This window comes from Nannobrachium achirus (genome assembly GCF_963921795.1).
Source record: "Nannobrachium achirus genome assembly, chromosome: 13".
Classification (NCBI taxonomy): domain Eukaryota; kingdom Metazoa; phylum Chordata; class Actinopteri; order Myctophiformes; family Myctophidae; genus Nannobrachium; species Nannobrachium achirus.
In genome coordinates, this window is record NC_137833.1 from 52652465 (window position 1) to 52673712 (window position 21248).

General features: G+C 42.6%; 1 protein-coding gene across 4 annotated transcripts in view; it reads left to right on the forward strand.

Moving 5' to 3' along the window:
• mark1 (MAP/microtubule affinity-regulating kinase 1) overlaps positions 1-12026 on the forward strand; it is a gene marked incomplete at both ends in the record, with an annotated part of 103445 nt that extends 91419 nt beyond the window's left edge. For 2 of the 4 annotated variants that reach the window (XM_080740339.1, XM_080740342.1), the window contains 6 exons: positions 940-1031; positions 5128-5268; positions 6338-6589; positions 9402-9428; positions 10387-10431; positions 11681-12026. In XM_080740339.1, coding sequence (XP_080596465.1) covers positions 940-1031; positions 5128-5268; positions 6338-6589; positions 9402-9428; positions 10387-10431; positions 11681-12026 — 903 coding nt within the window. The remainder of the gene's footprint in view (positions 1-939; positions 1032-5127; positions 5269-6337; positions 6590-9401; positions 9429-10386; positions 10432-11680) is intronic. The other 2 variants (XM_080740340.1, XM_080740341.1) reach the window with 1 other exon arrangement.
• Between the last annotated feature and the right edge of the window lie 9222 nt (positions 12027-21248).

The window sequence follows — 21248 nt, forward strand, 5'->3', positions numbered from 1 at the left end:
ATGTCAAATAATTTCGATTAGACGATTATGTAATAATTGTGACAGCCCTAATAAGAGGTTTCTGCCCGCCGGCAACAATATCAAAAAGCATTAAATAATGACCACTTCTCTGCCACCTTGTTACATTTTGTCAGATGCAGGGCCAGAGAAATTCACCTCATTGCCATTCTGCTGAAAGTCTTCCACAAAGTCTGCCCTCATGTAGGCACTGGGCACGACCGTAGTTCCGGTTTACCAAACGTGGTGTACCTGTTTTCTGGTTCCTGTTCAGTTCAGCAGCAGCAGATTTAAACCAAAAACACAGACGTGTGTGTCATTCAAAAGAGACTCTTGTCGATCTGCAATGTGAAGACAAATGTAAAAATTGTACGTTTCTGAGAACTAAACCAGAATGAAATATGCCTCACAATTTGACACGGCCCTCTTAGTTCTTGTTGTGGAAAGGATTCTATACTGTTTGGTCCCAAGAGATCTCTCCTCCTCACCACTCTGAGTAGAAAGAAGAGATTTGAAAATGGCAGACTGAGAACAACTTCCAGTTCACAGGAGGAGTGAGCAAATGTCAAAATGTGGGAGACTTGAGATGTGCCCTCCACGAACGCACACACACAGTTTTACCGGGTACCACCCATTTAGACCGGGTACACATTATTGCACGTAATGTTTTGCTTTAACTATTAAAAAATTGCATATATACAAGCTTGTAGAACATTTGAATTTTGACCCGATTCTATAAATGTCTTCTAAACCCTCTCAAGGTTTTTTTGAAAAACATGTTTCTACGTCAGTGGTTCTCAAACTCTTTCATGTCAAGGCGCGCTGTGAGCTTGTATATCTGCTATTTTTCAATAGTTAAAGCATTAAATAATTCTAGGCCTAAATGTGATTAAAATGACTCTGTGATGTTATGTTAATCAGTGCTCTCCCTCTCTCAAGCAGACGAATGGATCGATGACTCGTAGGAACACGTACGTGTGTGAGCGAACCTCCACCGAACGCTACTCTGCTATTCCCAATGGCAAAGACAGCAGGTAAATGCACACATTCACACATCTAGCACTGTACTTTAATCTAATAAATGAGTAGTTAAAGGTAGTGTAAATAATTTTCTTTGGTCAAAATAAGTGTTATTGTGACCGTCAGGTCCCAGTTGCTATCAAAACCCCCACATTTTTGAACACTGCTCCTTCAGATTTTGGCCTAAAAACATGCAAATTGGATGGCAAATCACAACCTCCGCCCCAGATTTCTCACACGCCCCTAACACATTTTTTAACACTGCTCCTACAGATTTTGCACTAAAATCACGCAAAGCGGTACACAGTATCTCTAAAGTCATGTCATCAATATGGAACTGTCCCATTTCCCATATTCCCTCCTGATTGCCTACCATTGCCTTCTAAAGTTTGTGTATGCGACCTGACAGTCGCTTATCTCCCGATTAGGGAGTCTTACTGGTAAATGCTATTCGGATTGTACTATATTGCGTATGTTCAGTAACAGGAGTCTCAGACAGGATACAGATTAAACAAGTGAAATTAGCCAGTAGCTATGCCACTCCCCTAAAAGCTTTTGTCCAATGCTAGCTTAGCAACCGGCAGCTTGCCAAGGCTGTTGCCAAGGCAAACCTTGGCAAGCAGGAAGTTATTCTAAGCTAGCATTGGACAAAAGCTTTTAAGGAGGGGCATAGCTACTGGCTAATTGGAATTGATGACAAAGAATGGAGAGACAGGGAGACTCATGTTACTGAAAAAACACTAGTATATACTGTAGCAATGATTACTATCAGAATAGTGCTTTAACCTTTTAATAAGAAAAACATTTTATTTGATCCCAAAAATATATCCCTTACCCTACATTTAACCACTGCAGTCCATCATTTTATTTTAATGTATACGCCTCTGTGGTGGTTTAGTTTAGTTTCGTTTATTGATCATCTCACATCCATTAAATACAAGTCATACATCCACAAAAGCTCAATCACTGTTTGAGGTGATCAAAAGGAATAGGCTGAAGCTATAAAAGTTATGAATGCCTATCCTACGTCTTCATGGTTTAAAATACATTGGTATGTTATAAAAGTGTTCTAATTTACCATATAAAGAGAATGTAAATACAAATAAACTGAAATTACATGCCCAAATACATCGGCATAATAACAGATCAAGCCCGCCTGTCCTTCAGTACATATTCATGGTTTAGGATGCAGTAATATGTTTAAGGAGTGTAAATGTTCACCATGTAAAGAAAAGAAAATATAAAGGAAACTTAATAAAGGGAAAAACACATACATCAACAATAGCAAATCAGAATGCCTATCCTACATTTTCATGTTGTGAGTATACAAGTTCACCTTCTAAAGCAGATTTTTATTTATTTTTTTAATCATTTGAGGGATCTAATTGTTGCTCTTCTAATTGAGACATTGTTACTCTTTGTTCAGGTAGAACCACTACTGGTTGTTGAGATACAGAATATGTTATAGGAGTATACAAGTTCACCTTCTAAAGCTACCAGTAGTGGTAGAACCACTACTGGTTGTTATTGCCTGACGGTCCAAATTCACTTTGAACTCCTGCTCTGCTTGGTGACAGAGACAACCTTGTTCGTGTATCATTTAATGTTATCTCGGACGAACAGGCCTGGTCTTTATTTGACGGACGTTGGATCAGATAAACCCTGGAGGATTAAAGTTGCAACCGCTGTGGGCAGATGTTTGGATACTGTATGTCAGGCTTTGTAAACAAACACGCAGTGCAGTGTCAGTGAAATCTGATGTCGTCCTCCTTGTTTACCGGTCAGCTCACCCCAGTCCCTTCTCTGGTTCTTCTTTTTGCATGTTTTTTTGTGTGTTCGCTGTTCGGTGTGTACAAGTGTAACAGCCACAAGCTGTAGTACTTTGTGCTTTAAACACAATATTCACTATTATATCACCAGTAACACTCCCTAATCGGGAGATAAGCGACCGTCAGTTCACGGGCATCAGTGGCAGAGATATGAGTAGGGAGCAGTGTCCAAAAATGTGTGGCCTGATGGTGGCGCTAAATGGGACAGTTCCATGTTGATGACATGAGTGTAGATATACTGTGTACCGCTTTGCGTGATTTTAGGGCAAAAACTGTAGGAGCAGGTTTTTGCAGCCAAGGAGTGTGTGCAAGGTTTGGCATGGATAGGGGCAACGGTGGCGGAGATATGAGTAGGGGAAAAGTGTGACGTGACGGACAGAATGACTGACAGACATACAGCCGGTGGAGGTTTTGATTGTAACTGCAACTTGACGGTCGCAATAATAATGCCTAGTCGCCTACAGAGCCCTCCACAGTGCAACGTTATGTGATGTCAATTTCCAACGTCCAAGTCGGGCGCACGGCTCCGTTTGGAAGCCAACGATGAATCACGTTGTCATATTGCTTAATGCAATACAGGATCAATTTAGCATTGTTGTCTGCGATGTTGCTGCTGTAGGCTATTTTATTTTATTTTATTTTATTGGCAGCGCGTCTCATAATGACATTTAATGCTTGTACACCAGACCGGACCAGACCAGACCGGGTGCACCAGAAGTCCACCCAACGCTAGATCTACAAGATCAAAAATGCCTTTCCAGTGTTGGGAATAGCGTTGTTACTTGTAACGGCGTTACGTAATGAAACTACTTTTGTCGGTAACTAATAACGTAACTTGTTACCTTTCCCATTCAATAACGCTGTTCTAGTTACTGTGGTGTAAAGTGGCTGGTTACTCGTTACTTTCTGTGGTCCAAATGAACTGTTTCTCTCCGCAGCGGAGAGCAGACTGAGAGCGGCACCGGAGCCTGTCTGCTGCCTATCATAAACTGCCTGTGGTAACTCTCATAGTCAAATGAAAGACATGCCTGGCCTCGCACACTAACATGATGCGCTGAAGAGGAGCGATGATTGGTTGACTTAGGTTAAAACTTCAGGCTAAGCCAATCAGAGACGGCCTTGGTCCGGTCTTAAAAGAATACACACAAACTGAAAGCCAACGCACACACAGACGGAGAGGAGAGTACTCGTGTCTCCAAATGCTGGCGAGAGCTCGAGACAACAGCAGCTTTGCAACTTTGCAACATATTTTAACTTTGTGGAGATGAATGGCGCTAAAATCTACTCCACCAAAATCGCCACAGCATGTCACCCAGAGTCAACCAAACAGATTTATTGCCAAGCCACGTAATGCAAGTGCTAGCTAGATATGAAACATGCTTGATCAATGATGCTTTCCATCGCAAACCTTTGAGTTGCCTTCAGAGAACTAGTCAGTGTTGCACAGCACTACGATAAGTGCACAACTTGGTTTGAAGAAGGCTACAATGAATATATGCCAACATATGTCAACATTTCTAAACATATCTTTAGCTTTATTATTCCACTTCATTGTTCCACTGCTACAATGACAGGGAGTTGTCTTTTCTCTTTATAAGGTAATTAATTGAAGCCCCCTAAAAAAAAAGTGTAACTGACTTTTTCCAGAATGCTTCGTTTTGATTTTATATATATATATATTTAAAGTAAAGTAAACTAACTAGTAACTAGTTACTTTTATAATTTAGTAACTAGTAACGTAACTAGTTACTTTTTCAGAGCAGTAACTAGTAAAGTAACTAATTACTTTTTAAAAGTAACTTTCCCAACACTGTGCCTTTCATTGCATGATGAGAGACATAATTTTGACCATTTTTGAATGGTCATAATAGGGACGCCATGTTGAAAATGGTTAACCCATTTAGAACGGGTACACATTTTGTGTATCATTATTTTATGCTTTAACTATTGAAAAATAGCAGATATACAAGCTCACAGCGCGGCACCGAGTGCCGCGCTGCGAGCTCGTAGATCTGCTATTTTTGAAAAGTCGTGAACATTAGAATTTTGACCCGATTCTATAAGTGTCTTTTGAATCCTTCTAATTCTAGGCCTAAATGGGTTAAATAAACTATATTCACAATTTTTTTTTTTTGTAGGATTGTCTGGACTGTGTGAGTTGCTATCTTTTAACGTTCCCCCGCTTTGTCCTTCCCTCTGCCCTGTCTGTCTGTCTGCCTGTCTGTCTGCCTGTCTGTCTGTCTGTCTGTCTGTCTGTCTGTCTGTCTGTCTGTCCGTCCAGTCTAACAGAGGTGTCCGGTAGCACCACGTCCACTGCACTGACCTCCACGCGACCTCGTCACACCAAGTCCATGTCGGCGTCAGGGCATCCCTCCAAGAGCACACTGCCCCCCATAGATGACAACACAGAGCTCAAGTCCAGGTACGGAACCGCCTAGTGCAGGGGGTTTCAACGTTTTCAGGCCAAGGACCCCTTAGCTGAGAGAGAGAGCTGAAGCAGGGACCCCCACAACCCATAGATGCCATATAGTTTCATTGTTTGACAGCACAATCATCAGTGTATTTTGGATTCATGTCAATTTGTGTCTTCAGATATTTAACCACTTGAACCGTCAATATTTAATAAACTTGACCTTTCACTCTGTACTTGCTCTTTTCCCCCTCTACACCGAACCTCTTTGCCGAAGATAGCCGATCTACAAGCTCACAACGCCTCGCAGCGTGAGTCGCTGCGAGATTGTAGATCTGCTATTTTTGGCTAAAGTTCTCAGATTACAGAGGGCTTTCAACGTAAAAAAGACCGTTAAAATGTCTTATTTGAGATGTTCCTTTTAGGCAGGGTGTTTAACTGTACTTGTACTGTACTACGTTTAAATTGTATTGACTATACTTGTACTGTTCTCCATTTTCTTCAGTGTTGTTTTTGACAGCAAATTTAGATTTAGTTTTAGTCAGTCTTTTGAATAAAATGTCTTAGTTTTAGTCATAATTTAGTCACCTGAAAAGTTTTAGTTTTAGTCTAATTTTAGTCAACTAAATATCATAAGATTTTAGGCGACTAAATCTACAATTGATTTAGTCGACTGAAATGTATTTTGGCAGGCCTTGATGACATCGTAATGACTGATTTTACACTTGGTTGAGTTGCTGAAAATAGCCGATCTACAAGCTCACAACGCGTCGCGCTGCGACGCGTTGTGAGCTTGTAGATCTGCTATTTTCAGCACGCAACACCTGAGAGCAACCAAACAAAATGACTCTCTTCAGCACTAGTCCCTCCCTAACGTTTTAGTCTAGTTTTTATTTTGTTGACGAAATTGTCAATATATTTAGTCTTAGTTTTAGTTATCACAGCTTACTTTTTATTTAGTTTTCATTTTGTTTTCATCGGTGAAAAAACGCAACGTCGACAAACAGTTTTCGTCATAGTTTTAGTCGACGAAATCAACACTGATTTTCTCACAACGTCTGTCCTCCCCTGTTTGTCTCAGCTCGTCTCCGCGAGGCCCGTCCACGTCCCCGTCGGCCCACAGCATCAGCACGCCGGAGAAGAACCGCTTCCCGCGCGGGACCACCAGTCGGAGCACGTTCCACGGGGCGCAGCTCCGCGACCGCCGCAGTGCCACGTACAACGGCCCGCCCGCCTCGCCCACGCTGTCCCACGACACGGGGGCCCTGGCCCAGCAGCGCAGGGGCACCTCCACCGGCATCATCAGCAAGATCACCTCCAAGTTTGTGCGCAGGTCAGTGGGGTTGGAACCGTCCTGACACCACACAAGGTCTTACTCTGGTCTCGACCTGGGGTTTTCAAAGTGGGTGACGGGGCACCCTGGGGTGCCGCGACGGCAGTCCAGGGGTGCCGCGAGATCATTTGATAATATTTTGAATTTATTTGGACACTTGATGAAATATTTAGTATCATTTTAAACTTGAAGTACAAAGTTATTTTCAGTCAGTTCTAACCAAAATGGCTATTATCTCAACGTTTTCCTCCAACATAATCACTCAAATATCGTCACTGTCGGGCAGAAGCCTCATATCTCCAAGTTTCAAATGTGTACGTCTTTTGGTAAAGCAAAGCCATTGCTTCATCATACAAGACTGTCGCACAAAACTAGTGATAACAGCCGATCTACAAGCACACAACATCGCAAGGCGTTGTGTGCTTGTAGATCTGCTGTTTTCACTAGTTTAGTACATTTTATAGATGATAAATACAAAACAGTTTTGGACATACAAGGTTTCCACCCGACAACAACAATATGCTATAAATATAAGGTGCTGGGAGTGAAAATTATAATCGTAGAGGTGCCTCGGATTAAAACAAATATTTATGGGGTGCCCTGAGACAAAAAAGTTTGGGAACCCCTGCTCTAGTCTAGACCAGTGGTTCTCAAACTTTGACATTTGAAAGTCTCCCCTTAACATTGACAGTGTACAAATGGGGTACATTTGGTTGTGAGGGTTTGGTTGTGAGACTTGTGAGGGTCAATTTAGACCCCCATAAAGGAACCTAGAGAGTCCCTGAAATCCACTTTGAGAACCAATGCTCTAGACCGTTTCCTGTGCACTCTGCACTATACAACACCACATGTCCATAAGGACACACTCGTTATACCGCAGAAGGTGCACTAAGTCTGTGGTTTGGTCGTCACTTAAAGTACTGTGACACTTTGGTAGAGGCTTGGGTTGTGATAGTTACGTTGACGTGATGTTACTGCAAATATTGGTGAGATTTTCCTTCTGTAGTCTCCAGTGACCCAAATATTTGAATGTCTCAAAGTCACTCTTTTAGCACACATCAATTTCTAGTCAACAGAGCTACTATTAAAGACATTTCACTAATATTTGGAGTTCACTGTAAGGTACACAACCCAAACCTCTACCACAGTGGCAATGTGACATAGACCACATGGACTACAGCCTCTGACACTAGAAGGCCACTAGGGGGCAATGGTCTCCAGAACTCCTAAGAACCAAGCCGTTGCAGGGAACTCTGGGTATTGTAGGTCAGACAGCAAAGCCCCACTTTCAGATTTGGACCAAAACACAACAACATATTTTTACAGTCGTATATTCGTTTAAGGAATTCAAATATTGTTGTTACGGCCAACTGTCTCTGCGTGCCGTATTGTTATTCTTTAGAAGAACATGTTTCTATCACCCAGTGTTAATTTTGTCGCTTAAGACTAAAAGACTACAATATTTTGCTATTTTGTCGATATACTAGGCTAGACTAAAACAATTTTAGAAGACTAAGACTATTATTTGTGTTATTCAAAAGACTAAGACTAATGGCTGTAAAAAATAACACAATGATAGGTATATAGGTATATAACATCAATGAAATTAAAGCCAAATTCTTCTTTTATATATGGTTTATTTTGACCAAGTAACAGGCAGTAGAAGACAATGACTTGTTCAGAGTTATGTGGTTACATTTAGCCCAAAAGACTTGGCCTAAAAGATGAAGACTAAAAGACTAAGACGTTTTGATATTTAGTCGACTAAGACTAGACTATACTAAAACAATTTCAGAAGACTAAGACAGGACTAAGACTAAATGGTGTGTTATTCAAAAGACTAAATCACAATTTGCTGAAAATATTAACACCGTTATCACCTACTTTGTGGATTGTGAGACAGCTCAGGTAATAGATTCAGCCAATAATGATGGGAGCGTTCTTGTTTTGAACCAAGTAATGTAAAGGGCAGCATTACTGTCCCTCCCACTCTGTCTCTCTGTCTGTCTGCAACACATTCTCCACTGGCTCCGTTTCCACATTAACACTGCTACTCTTTGCAGCAGTGAGATAAAGACGTCTGTTATTCATAACATAGGCGGTTCTTTGTGTGGCGCTCATGCCCTCCAGTAGAACAGTGCTTCTCTCAAATATTTTCGCGGTCGAGGACCCCCGAATTGATCATGTGTTTTGCCCGTGGACCCCCATCTGAAAATTGTTGCTGTCGCGCAGAAACCTCCATGTTTTTACTTTTTTGTGTTTTGTTCGTTTTAATTTTTAATTTTTCTTCGTAAGCTTGTCTTACTGCTACTTTTGTTACTTTTGAATTTGAATCCTGAAAAGTAACAGTTTTGGACCCCACACCCCCTGAAAGATTCGGCGGTGTCAAAACGATGTGTCAAAGATATTTGACAATATTTGTCAAGATGGGACGAGATTTTATTTTTGAGTGGTGCTTCAGTGCTCCAGTGCTTGACTGTGTGTGTAATGTGTATGTCTGTATGTAGGCCTACAGTAGTGTGTGTAGGGATGCCTCGGCACCGCTCACGTTTTTTTATAGCTGATCAATAAGCTCACATTGTGTTGTCGTAGATCGGCCATTTTTCAATTGAACAAAGTATAAAACAGGGCTAAAGTGGTTCAACTCATTTCGATGCAACGTTAACGTATTTTGCCGGGGACCCCCCCCTGGCTCCACCCCACCCAAGCATAAAACAGGGCTCAAGTTCAACTCACCTCACCCTTTCAGAACCACTGCTGGTTTAGAAGCTGACAGTGACTCTTGCTCTGCTTCTCTCCCTCCCTGCATTAGAGCTCTGTCTTTCAGGTCGACTCAGAGGTAGGCCATCACAACGCTTGCTGCACCTGACTGCAAGTCTTGCCCTTTAACCCCCCATTTACGTACCTCACGCCCCATTTACACCCCCCTGTCTAACTGACACCCTGGATGTGCGGCGTGTTCCCCCTGTCTCGCCACCGCTCCAACCCACCCCATCCCCAAAGCCAAACCACAGTTAGAATCACCCACCTCTCACACTACACAAGCTTGTCCCGTTGTTGCCACTAAGCCAGGTTGTTGTCCTTACTCTCCTTACTCCTCCCCCTCCTCTCTGACCCTCTGTGCGTCTTGAAGGGACCAAGTAGATTTCGGGGTTCCTCTCAGACCTGTGGGGGATTTAAGGAAAGGTGGCATGGAGAAGGGGAATGGTTGTGCACTGACCTTTGAGCCCGCCCTCCCTGACACCCAAGGAGTGTGGATTATTTTCCTGGCATGACGCCTGTTTGACCGCCCTGTGCTGTGTCCGGTCATGAGGATGGGGGGGGTTGGCGTTGAGGGGTGGTGGGGTGGAGTAATTACTTAGGCCAGCAGAGGGCGCAAATACTGCATTCGGTGTATCTGTGCTCTCCGGTGCCTATGTCCCGGTCCCAGTGCGTCTGTTGAAAGACATGAATGTTCACGATCTTTCAAAAATAGCAGATCTACAAGCTCGCAGCGCGGCACTCGGTGCTGCGCTGCGAGCTTGTATATCTGCTATTTGTCAACAGTTAAAGCATAAAATAATGGTTAAAGTCAAACCGCAAGTTGGCACCTCGGCAAGAGTGCCAAACTGCCCGCCCACAATACATATACAGACAGCACTGAACAGCACCGACGCAGTACTTGCGGGCTCTGCTGGCGCACAAGTAGGCCATATATGGCCATGAGTGCACAAGACACAAGTTGGCACCGGGACCGAGTGCAGTCTAGTTTTGGTTTTGTGGGTGTTAACGGTGTATTTTTTCCTGGTTTTCCCCAGGGTGCCTAGTGAGGGAGAGGCCAGTGCCAGGACAGACACTCCAAGGTGAGAACTTTTCAAGCGGGATGAGCAACCCCCAGTGCTTCCCAAACTGGGGGTCCACACATTATTTTTGGGGGTGTCCCCAGATTGTTTTAATGTGCAACATTGTTTTCTCAGCAATAAACAAACAGACATACAGGTTTTGGCCAGACACTGTCTGGCCAAAACCTCTTAACTCCATTTTTGAGGTTTTAGTTTTTTGGGGCATAAATCAGGGCTATTGAACACCTTTTACATCTGAGTGTTGGTTAAAATAATATTGAACTAATGGAAAGTAGTTGGGACAAAACCTCCTAACTCCACACTGTCTGCCAAACCAGCTAACTCCACCCGATTGGCCCTCTGTTTTTTCATTAATATGTGCTATTGAACACCCTTTACGTCTGTGTGTTGGTTTAAATAATATTGAACCAATGAAAAGTAGTAAAAAGCCCGACAGCAGAGATATGTGCATAATAAGACATTTTGTATTGCAAAATTGTCTAACATTGCGTAAGAAAGAGGCAAAACATTGTGAAAAACGGCCTATCTACAGGCTCCGGAAGACGTTGTGAGCTTGTAGTTTGGCCATTTTCACAATGTTCTGTGGAACCGAGTCAAACTAAAATGCAATGCCTAAAGTTCCAAGTGCCTGTGAGGGTGTTGTCCCCATTTCAACCAGTCAGTGTTGATTTCGTCGACTAAAACTATGACGAAAAAATGTTTGTCGACTATGTTTTTTTTCACTGACGAAAACGAAATAAAAACTAAACAAAAACTACGCTGTGGTGACTAAAACTAAGACTAAATATATTGACAATTTCGTCAACAAAATAAAAACTAGACTAAAACGTTAGGGAGGGACTAGCGATGTTATGTTTGGTTGCTCTCAGGTGTTTTGCGTGCTCGCTGCGACGCGTTGTGAGCTTGTAGATCTGCTATTTTCAGCACACAAAAAAGTGTAAAATCAATCATTACGATGACATCAAGGGCTGCAAAAATACATTTTGGTCGACTAAAACAACTGTAGATTTAGTCGCCTAAAATCGTATGATATTTAGTCGACTAAAATTAGACTAAAACTAATACTTTTCAGGTGACTAAATTATGACTAAAACTAAATGACATTTTGCTGTCAAAAACAACACTGCAACCAGTAACATCTCTCTCTTCCCTCCTCTTTCTCTCTATCTACCATTTTCCCCTCTCTTTCCCATTCCCTGGGATGTCCTCTCTCTCTCTCTCTCTCTCTCTCTCCGTAAACCCATCGCAGGAGCGCGTCGGGCGACGCCAAGGACGAGGGCGGCCGCGACTCCAAGCCGCGCTCGCTGCGCTTCACCTGGAGCATGAAGACCACGTCGTCCATGGAGCCCTCGGAGATGATGCGCGAGATCCGCAAGGTCCTGGACGCCAACAGCTGCGACTACGAGCAGCGCGAACGCTTCTTGCTCTTCTGCGTGCACGGCGACGCGCGCCAGGACAACCTGGTGCAGTGGGAGATGGAGGTGTGCAAGCTGCCGCGCCTCTCGCTCAACGGCGTGCGCTTCAAGAGGATATCGGGCACGTCCATCGCCTTTAAGAATATTGCCTGCAAAATTGCCAACGAGCTCAAACTGTGACGGCGGATTGGATTGGAAGGGGGGGAAGAAGAAGAGCCTCTCTTGGGGTGAGCTCTGGCCTTTTGGGTTTGGCGACATCCACCGGGTTTTAGTGTTTTTTGACGTGCGAGGTCGAGGGAGATTTCGGCAACCGGAGAACGGACCTCGACCGAGCAGAATCAGGGTTGGAAACTGTGGCTGGTAGCGTGCAATACTGGCCATGAATGTCAATGTACTGTACTGTACGGGACAGGGTAGTTGTGGGAGCGGACCGACTGGAGAGATAGTTAACGTTACTGCTAGGTTTAAACCTCTACACGGCGGAGAGATAGATAGCAAAAACAACTTGACCCCATCTTCTCTCTTTTCTCTTCCGTCCAGAACCCTCTCCTCTTCTCTCACTCTCTCTCTCTCTCGAACCCGTTCATGCCTCTTCATATGGTGGCGTCGCGGACTGAATAATAGACGGATCTTACAGCAGTTGTTTCTCAAAGTGAGGGTTCCTTTAGGGCAGTGGTTCTCAAAGTGGATTCCAGGGACTCTGTGGGTTCCTTTAGGGCGGTCTAAATTGACCCATACAAGTCTGTAACTCTGACAGTGTACAAATGGAACCAAATGAACCCTGACGGGTTCATTTGGTTCCATTTGTACACTGTCAGAGTTAAGGGGAGACCTTGACATTTGAAAGTGTGAGAAACACTGCTGTAGGAGGGGCCTAAATTGACCCATACAAGGCAGTAACTCTGACAGTACAATGTCAGAGTTAAGGACGTTTAAATTTAAATGTAAAAGTTTGAGAAAGACTGATCAGTACGGTATAAGCTCACAACGCGTCACACCAGCGACACGTTGTGAGCTTATAGATCGTCTATCTTACGTCAGACGCTGTCTTGCATCGGAGCATAAATTAGGCTTTCTTTCTCTCTCTCTCTCCCCCTCTATCTCAGCCTGTCTCCCCCCTTCTCTCTCTCTCTCTCATTAAGCGCTGCTCGTTGGCATAAAGACTCATTCATGTAACACAATGCAGTATGCAACTGGAAAGACCATCCTCCCGGCAATAAGGTTTTTGCATCTCTTTTTACTACCAGACCTACTCTCTCCTCCTCGCTGAATTATCTCATTAAAGAAATAACTGAAAGCTAAACTTAAAAAAAAATTAAAAATAGCCCGCTTTTCCACCTGTGTTAAGTCCATATATAGATCAGGCTGGATCTCATAACTAGAGCTATGTAAAAAAGAAAAAAAGAAATTCCAACAAAAAAAAAGAAAAGAATTGTACTGTATGCATTAACATCTGCAGGTACTGTATTGTATATTGGTTTTGAGTTGTGTACATAATTTTATTGTCAATACTGTGTCTTTATTTTTTTTCTTCAGATTCGAGTTTTCTTTTTTCGTTCCTAATATAATTGATGTCTCTTTAGAACATTATCCTTTTGCTCTGTGAGTTTTCCTTTTTTAATTCCTTTTTTTTAAGAGTCACCTTTATTGAAAATAGTGTTTTAATTTTTTTATTTAAGGAGCACTAAATTATTTTGTGGCACATCGAGGGATGTGTTCAAACTTCCCTTTTTGCCTTTTTTTCTTTTCTCTCTCTCGTCATATTGCTCTTTGTTTTATTTTTGCCTAAAGAAAAGAAAGAAGATTAAAAAAAAAAGAAAAACCCACACTAAGTTGCACCGTGTAGACCTGAGTAGTAAAAGTTCAGTTAAAACTGAAAATGTTCACTTTATTTTGTATTCTTGTTTTATTTTCTCCCCTCTCGCAGCGGCGGGTCGGCGACACGGAGACCCCTGCTGCCGTTGCACAAAGTTTCCAGGGCGATGAGAGCGCGCACACACACACACACACACACACACACACTATGTTGTTAGTTTCAAAGGTTCGAAATGACATTAAAAGCAGGGTTTGAATTGGAAACCTTACGAGCCTGTCCTGTGTACGAAAATATCCGGTCCGCGAGCCATTTCCGATTCCAGTCAACATTCACAACCATAACACTATTCATTGTTGTAACACCCGGAGTGGAGGCTTGGGGGTTTTTAACAACGGAAACCATGATGGACACGGCACTGAATCTGCGTCATTTATATGATCAGTTAATCGCACAGATTAATGCCCTCAACAGTGAGAACATCCAATCCCGGCCCACTTCATTCAGATGGTGCTGAACTTTGAAGAGTGCCGTAAGAAGTGGTTGAAAGTAGAGCAGATGTTTTTTGTCGCGTGACACTGTGGTACGCCGGCGTGTAAAGCCCGATTTATACTTTGTCGTAAGAAGGCATCGTGCGCAGCAATTGGCCTACCTACAAGCTAAAAGTGCTGCTTTGTGAGCTTGTACGTCGGCCAATTGCTGCGCGCTCGACACCATCGCACGACGGAGCGCAAATCCGGCTTAAAGGACCACTTCGCCCATTTTCCACCGTTTCTTCATAATAATTGGTCCTCATCAACTCTCATAACATGGCACCGTTTCTGGCTATTCAGTTTGTGTCAGAGGAGGGCTGTGAAACCTGCTTATACCAGTGAAAGGCAGGTTTGGTTCATTGCGAGATTTAAACCTTCTTTTTACTGTTTTATCTGCTATTAATGCAAGAGCATCATTTTCTGTATCCATAGACGAATCCGCGGAGCGCTGCCGCGTAGCTGCAGTGTCGTGGTGCGACGCGGTGGCCGTTGACACCGCAGTTATGATCGCTGCTCTCTGGATTCGTTTAAAAAATTCAATCAAATGAAAGGTTGAAATGTCAGATTTCTGACCCTCCTCTGAGACGCGGAGCGAGCAAACAGAAATGGTATCGGTGAGTGAGGACCAATCGTGTGAAGAAGAGAATTGAAAATGGCCGAAGCGACCCTTTATTTTTTTGGAGAGGGAGCGGACAGGACCCGAACCGGCGGTGCAGCAGGTTGTCGGGAAAGAAAGGCGTGGCTTGCGTTTCCAGACCGAGGCTTTCTACTGAAACTAAATGTAGTCCTGGCAATGGTGTGAGTGTGCAGGTACTTGTAATATCTCCTCGCTTGTTTGTGTTCCTTCTTTTTATTTCCATTTTTTGTTTTGTTTTATTTTTTTTTAGCTGATTTTATTGTATTTATTCCATTACATTGTAATGTGCTGCTTTGTAGAATTGAGGCGTGCACTTTGTTGGAGAAAAATAAAAGGATTTTATTTGTTTGTATTAATTAGATTTTTTTATTTTTTATTTTTTTGGCATGTCAAATGCATTATTTATGCATTAAGTTCAAAGCTGCGGGTCCTCAAAAGCCCGGGTCCCCTGCGTCTACTGTTGAGCTAATGCAGAAAGCCTGTTTGGGCAGAGGATATTTTGCATTTTGAGCTCCATGCAATACTTCACGTCAAGCAGTCCTACCCGACCGCATGTCTCAACTACAACCACCACAGTTGGTGCTAGTTATATTGCATTAATGATTTCTATTTTCAAGGCGTTCAGGTGTTGCGGTGGTAAAGTAGCTGGCTACCACTGTGGAGTCGAATCCACCGCAGTGCATCCGCTTTTGTCGAACGTCCACAACTGGCCCGAGTTTAGAGGAAAAGAATCCAGGCAGGGAGGGTGATCTATGTCATTATATATACTAGTCCTTACCCGTTCAAAGATATGAGCTCCGAAATGATGTGCAGTCTGTGGGTTATGGGGTGTGCACTGTGCACACAGTATATGAGGGATGGAAAGTAACTTTAACTGGTGCTTGCATGATAATATGTAGGAGCATCAATGTAAGAAATACCCGTTTCGTTTAATGGCTACAGAGATACTGAGTACCGATCTGCATGATTTTTGGACAACATCTGTAACCCCCCCCCCCGCCTACACACACACGCACGCACACGCGCACACACACAGAGCTGGTTAAACATGTTGCCCCATGCTAGATGCAGAATAGATATGCCTCATGCTAGATGCAGAATAGATAGTAGTTACACCATAAAAATGCTAATTGCGACCGTCAGGGAGCAGTTTACTATGAAAACCTCCACCGGCCGTCCGTCCGTCCGTCCGTCCGTCACACCTTTGTGACCATCAACAAACGTCACACCTTTGTTGATGTTTAAATCGAAGAGTCTTGGTCAAATACTTCTGTTGGTTTCTGCACTGATCATTTATACAATTCAGCTGTTTGCTCGTGTCATCATGATGAGGTCATAAATCAGCCATGCCCAAATATAGATTTTACAGGTTTACATGCTTACTCAGTTATTCGTTATGTGAAAGTCCTATGACGTCTATGATATCTGACATCATCATACATACATTCCCTTTTATGCCCATAAATGGAGATCCCCTCTGTTGAACCAGCCACTGACATCACTGTAATGTCAGGGGAACCAAATCCCTTTTATGCCCATATATGGAGATCCCTGTGATGCCAGGGGAACCAAATCCCTTTTATGCCCATATATGGAGATATGGAGATCCCCGTGTTGCCAGGGTAACCAAATCCATTTTATGCCCATATATGGAGATCCCTGTGATGCCAGGGGAACCAAATCCCTTTTACGCCCATATATGGAGATCCCTTATGTCATCAATATTAAGCCCATATCTGTGAATATCTTTGGGTACCAGATGTCTCCATATATGGTTAAATGGTCCGATATACATCACTGGCCAGAAGACCAAGAAATGGTGCAACCTCGCCCTTTGCTTTTCTCCCTATAGGCATCTTACTGGTAGGTAGTTTAATGAGGAATGCAGTATGGTGGTAGGTAGGTAGTTATGGCCTTTGATGTAAGATTTTCACTTTCTAGGATAACTATATTTGCTATTCCCAGATGATGCCCTTTTAGGGTACCCCTCATGCCCATATATGGAGATCCCCAGGCTTTACTAATTAACATAAGTTTTATGCCCATATATGGAGATCAGTGTCCCAATGTCATCAGATATATGGGCATAAATGGACACAGGCAAACTAGATGGGCTGTATGGATATCCAGATGTGTGATGTAAGTGTTTTATTCCAAATGTGGCACCCCACAGACATATTTCCAGAAACAAAATCCCTTTCATGCCCATATATGGAGATTTCTGATGTCATCAATCCCAGGCCCTGTAAAAAACATGGTTGCTATGGTATGAGCAACTTATGTCTCCATATATGGAGATTCAACTTCAATGAGTAACCATGGCAAACTGTCAACTGCCCGTATGTCTTGATAATTGGTAAAACAAACTTTTGGCCTATTTGTGGAGATAAGCGACCAACGGTCGCTTATCTCCCGATTAGGGAGTCTTACTGGTATACAGCATATGATTTGTGAAAGTGACAAACGGGCTTCACAGTTATGTCAGGTGTGTTCATATGCTAATGGTGATGCGATTTCAGATCAATTGCTCCAGCCACTGAGGAGAAACGCTGTGACAGACACTCAGACAGACAGACATTCGGAAAATTATATGTTTGATACTCAAGCTATTGAAAAATAGCAAATATACAAGCTCACACTTGATCTGCTATTTTTTGAAAAGTTATGAAAATGTGTGCAAATCTTTGAATATTTTTTAAGCAAACATTTGTAACTCAAACTTTGCTTCTGGGTGGTCCCTGGAACTAAATACTTTGAGATGGGGGTCCGTGGCCAAATACATATCATTTTGCGGGTCCTTCACATGAAAACGTTTGAACACCACTGACAGAAACATTTAAAAAAGACTCACACATTTTCACCATTTTTCAAAAATAGCAGATCTACCAGCTCGCAGCGCGGCACTAAGCGCAAAATGGGTTTAACCCCTTCCCCCTATGAAGAACATTCCTGGGGGGCCCGCAGTGAATCCTTGTACCCAGGGCCCAGAATTTAGTGTGACACCCCTGCTACTCGTACTCCTACCCCACCCCTCAGCAGGGAGTGTTGGTTGCATGGGCCGGAGGAGTAATCTTCCCGGTGGGGGCTCCTCACTGGCAGGTGAGTCGGTAGGGTACTAGCCTGGAAACCAGACAAATCTGCCATTGCAAAAAATATTTTGATAAAAAGATTTGGTCTGGCACCGCTCGGTTTTGATTGGATTTCATTCACTCCGAAATAGAGAGGGACCAATCGGGGCCCAATATGCAAATATGCGTCGGGTTTATGACATTTTATCCGCCCCTTGGAAATGCAGGTTCCATACGAAGATTCCATACTAATATCTACGCAGTGATATTAGTCTCCCCATCCCAGCCTAGTACGGTGCAACAGTGACAGCTGGGAGGAATGGGCTGAATGCATATACGCCATTTTGTTCTACTTCCGGGTTTCTTTCGACTTCCTTCACAGGTGTTACCGATGATACTAATGAAGGGTCTGTTCCATTTATTGTACAGTGTTGTTTTTAATTTTATTTCCAGGACCCCCATAACTCTGAGAGTGTACAAATGGAAGCAAATGGACCCGCATTGGTACACTGTCAGAGTTACACACCCATATGGGGACATTTGGAACCCCCTCAAGGACACTTTGAGACCCACTGGTGTAGCAGTGTTTCCAGTGAGCCAACATGCACAACAGCAGCACCCTGACTCTGTTTGACCAGAATGGAACAGACCCTTCATTAGTATCATCAGTAACACCTGTGAAGGAAGTCGAAAGAAACCCGGAAGTAGAACAAAATGGCACTAAATTGGGGAGAAAAACAGAATGCCAAATGCAAAAAAAAATAATGATTTGTACACTAAAACGGATGCATTGCAGCTTTAAACGATGAGATCTTTGCTCTGGGGTAAAAATGGCTGGCGAGTGCTTGCCTGGCTCCAGCCAATAGACCCGCCCACTCTCTGAGTGGACTGCTTCTCTTGGTCTGGAGTTGGCATATGACGCGCCTCTTTCTGTCGGTGTCTTGGCGCACCAACCAATGAAATCAATGCAAGACGGAGGAGGGGTGGGTCTAACTTTTGAAAATCGACAGAAACAGTGGAGGGAGGGGTGGCTCACCAGAGTTCTTAATTGCCTCCTTTGAACGTCAAAAGAGCTACAACTACAAGTGTCAATAGCTCATTAGTGATTCTCTCTAATCAATGAAACATCAAAGACAATGACCTGTTTGATGCATGTCATAGAGGGGAGGGGGAGGAGGGAATGTTTTGTGTACACAAGTCAAACACAACCCCTCCCACCAGATCTCTTGTGATTGGGAATTTCACATTTTAAATCCCCTCCCCTTTGAGATCTCTTACAATGTATGGGGACAATGTCAGACTCAAGCTCCAGCGCAGAGTCTGAAATCAGGCTAGGTGAGTGCTGCCAACATATTTGCTTTGAGGTTTTGGGCTTGTTGGGTTTGATACATTGATTGTACCATGAGAAATGTCACAGCTTGTCTCCGTGTGTGTACACATTTTTACAGTCCCTTGACACATCACAGGTGACATCACCTATGTAAAAGTCCATTTATGGGTATTCCCCAGAATCCCTTTTACGCCCATATATGAAGATCCCTGATGTCATCGATGTATATCACTGGCCAGATGTCCAAGACATGCCCCAAATCCGTGTGGCTGGTTCAGATAGGGATCTCCATGTATGGGCATAAAATATATTGTATGTTGTGATGTCATGGGAACCCCTCTAACAGAATCCCTTTTATGCCCATATATGAAGATCCCTGATGTCATCAATATTAAGCCCATATCTAACAGGACTTCATATGGGAATGCCCATATATGGAGGAAGACAGCCCATATCTGTGCGGCTGGTTCTTCAGACAGGGATCTCCATGTATGGGAATAAAAGGGATGTACTATATACAGTACATGGATCTCCATATATGGGTAACTGGTCCGATATACATCACTGGCCAGTCGCTTGTCGCCCTGAAGTGTCTTACTAGTATAGTAGTGAATCTTTGGCCAGTGATATAAGTATATTTACTCTTCATAACCCTGCAAGACCCGAATTAATTTCTACAGGCCCGATTTATTTTTATTTTTTTAAATCAGATGGTGTTGTAGGAGTCCTAATCACAGGAAAATGTAATGTTAAAAAAATAATAATGTTTTTGTAAGGTTTTATAGCCATAAATCATGCTCTAATTTGCATTTTGGGGATATTTTTCACAATAATAACATATGTACATGTTCTAGACATTCTAATGATCACGAAAAACAATATTGCAGGCATTTTACTTATGTTTTAGTGAGGAATAGCTTCAGTTAAAAAGTGAGATGTTGTCCGTCCAGACGCTGGAATTTCAACTTCTCTGGGAGGTGTGAATGTCCCTCTCTGTGGGGGGTATTTATATGCAAATATCGTGGCCAATGGCATTGTAATACTAAACAATAGGATTTAATGGTGATGTTAATGTGAAAAAAGAACAGGAAAACGAATTATAACATTTTTTTTTAAAATGATTTAAAAAATGTTGCCAAAAAGCAACGCTGGGCCTTGCAGGGTTAAGTACTGTACTTACTGTAAGCACAACTTTGAAGTACTTTACATACGTCTAATGTATTGTCTATTAGAGGCAAGATGAGAGGTAACAGCCACCCTAACACGATGCAATGGTGTAAGCCTTTATTCAGTCTAAATAGCATGGAATTATTAAATCACTTTCCCCCAAAAAGATGACACAATTCAATTTTGCATACACACATGTTAGTCAAAGTCAGCGGTTGTCGTCGGTTAGTATTTCCGTTTCACTTGATTCTCTTTAAGTCGTGTGAAAATATTTCCAAATAACGTCCCCAAAAGTTTGTATTTTTCTTACATTATGAAAAAACAGTGTTAATTTGTAACTTTGAATACTTTAAAATGTTGTAAAAACCATTGACAATAGAAATGTAAGCTGCAAGGATATTTCTGTTGGTATTTTTCCAAACTTACAAACATAATTTTAAAACCATAGCAATAGCCTCAACGGATATATCGAACTGGTCTGGTCCCTCTTTAGACTTACAAAATCTTCATTTTACAAATCACTTATAGCTTAACAAGTGGAAAGACAGAAAATGTAAACATTTCATTTTGGCAGGTTTTCCCTCATCTAAACATGTTAATAAATAGATTAAAAAGTACCTTTTTTGTATTTATTATCTTCCCTTGAGAAATATAATGAGACTGCAAATGTATAAACCGTTGTTAAATCACAAAAAGAAAAAAGAACTACTGGCCAATGGCTATATTGAATGGATTCTATTGGAAAATAGCAGATATACAAGCTCACAGCTTGTAGATCTGCTATTTTTTGAGGTCCTCAACCTTTTCTGGATCTCAGGGCCCGCTTGAGAATCTTGAAGAAGGAACTCGCTGCC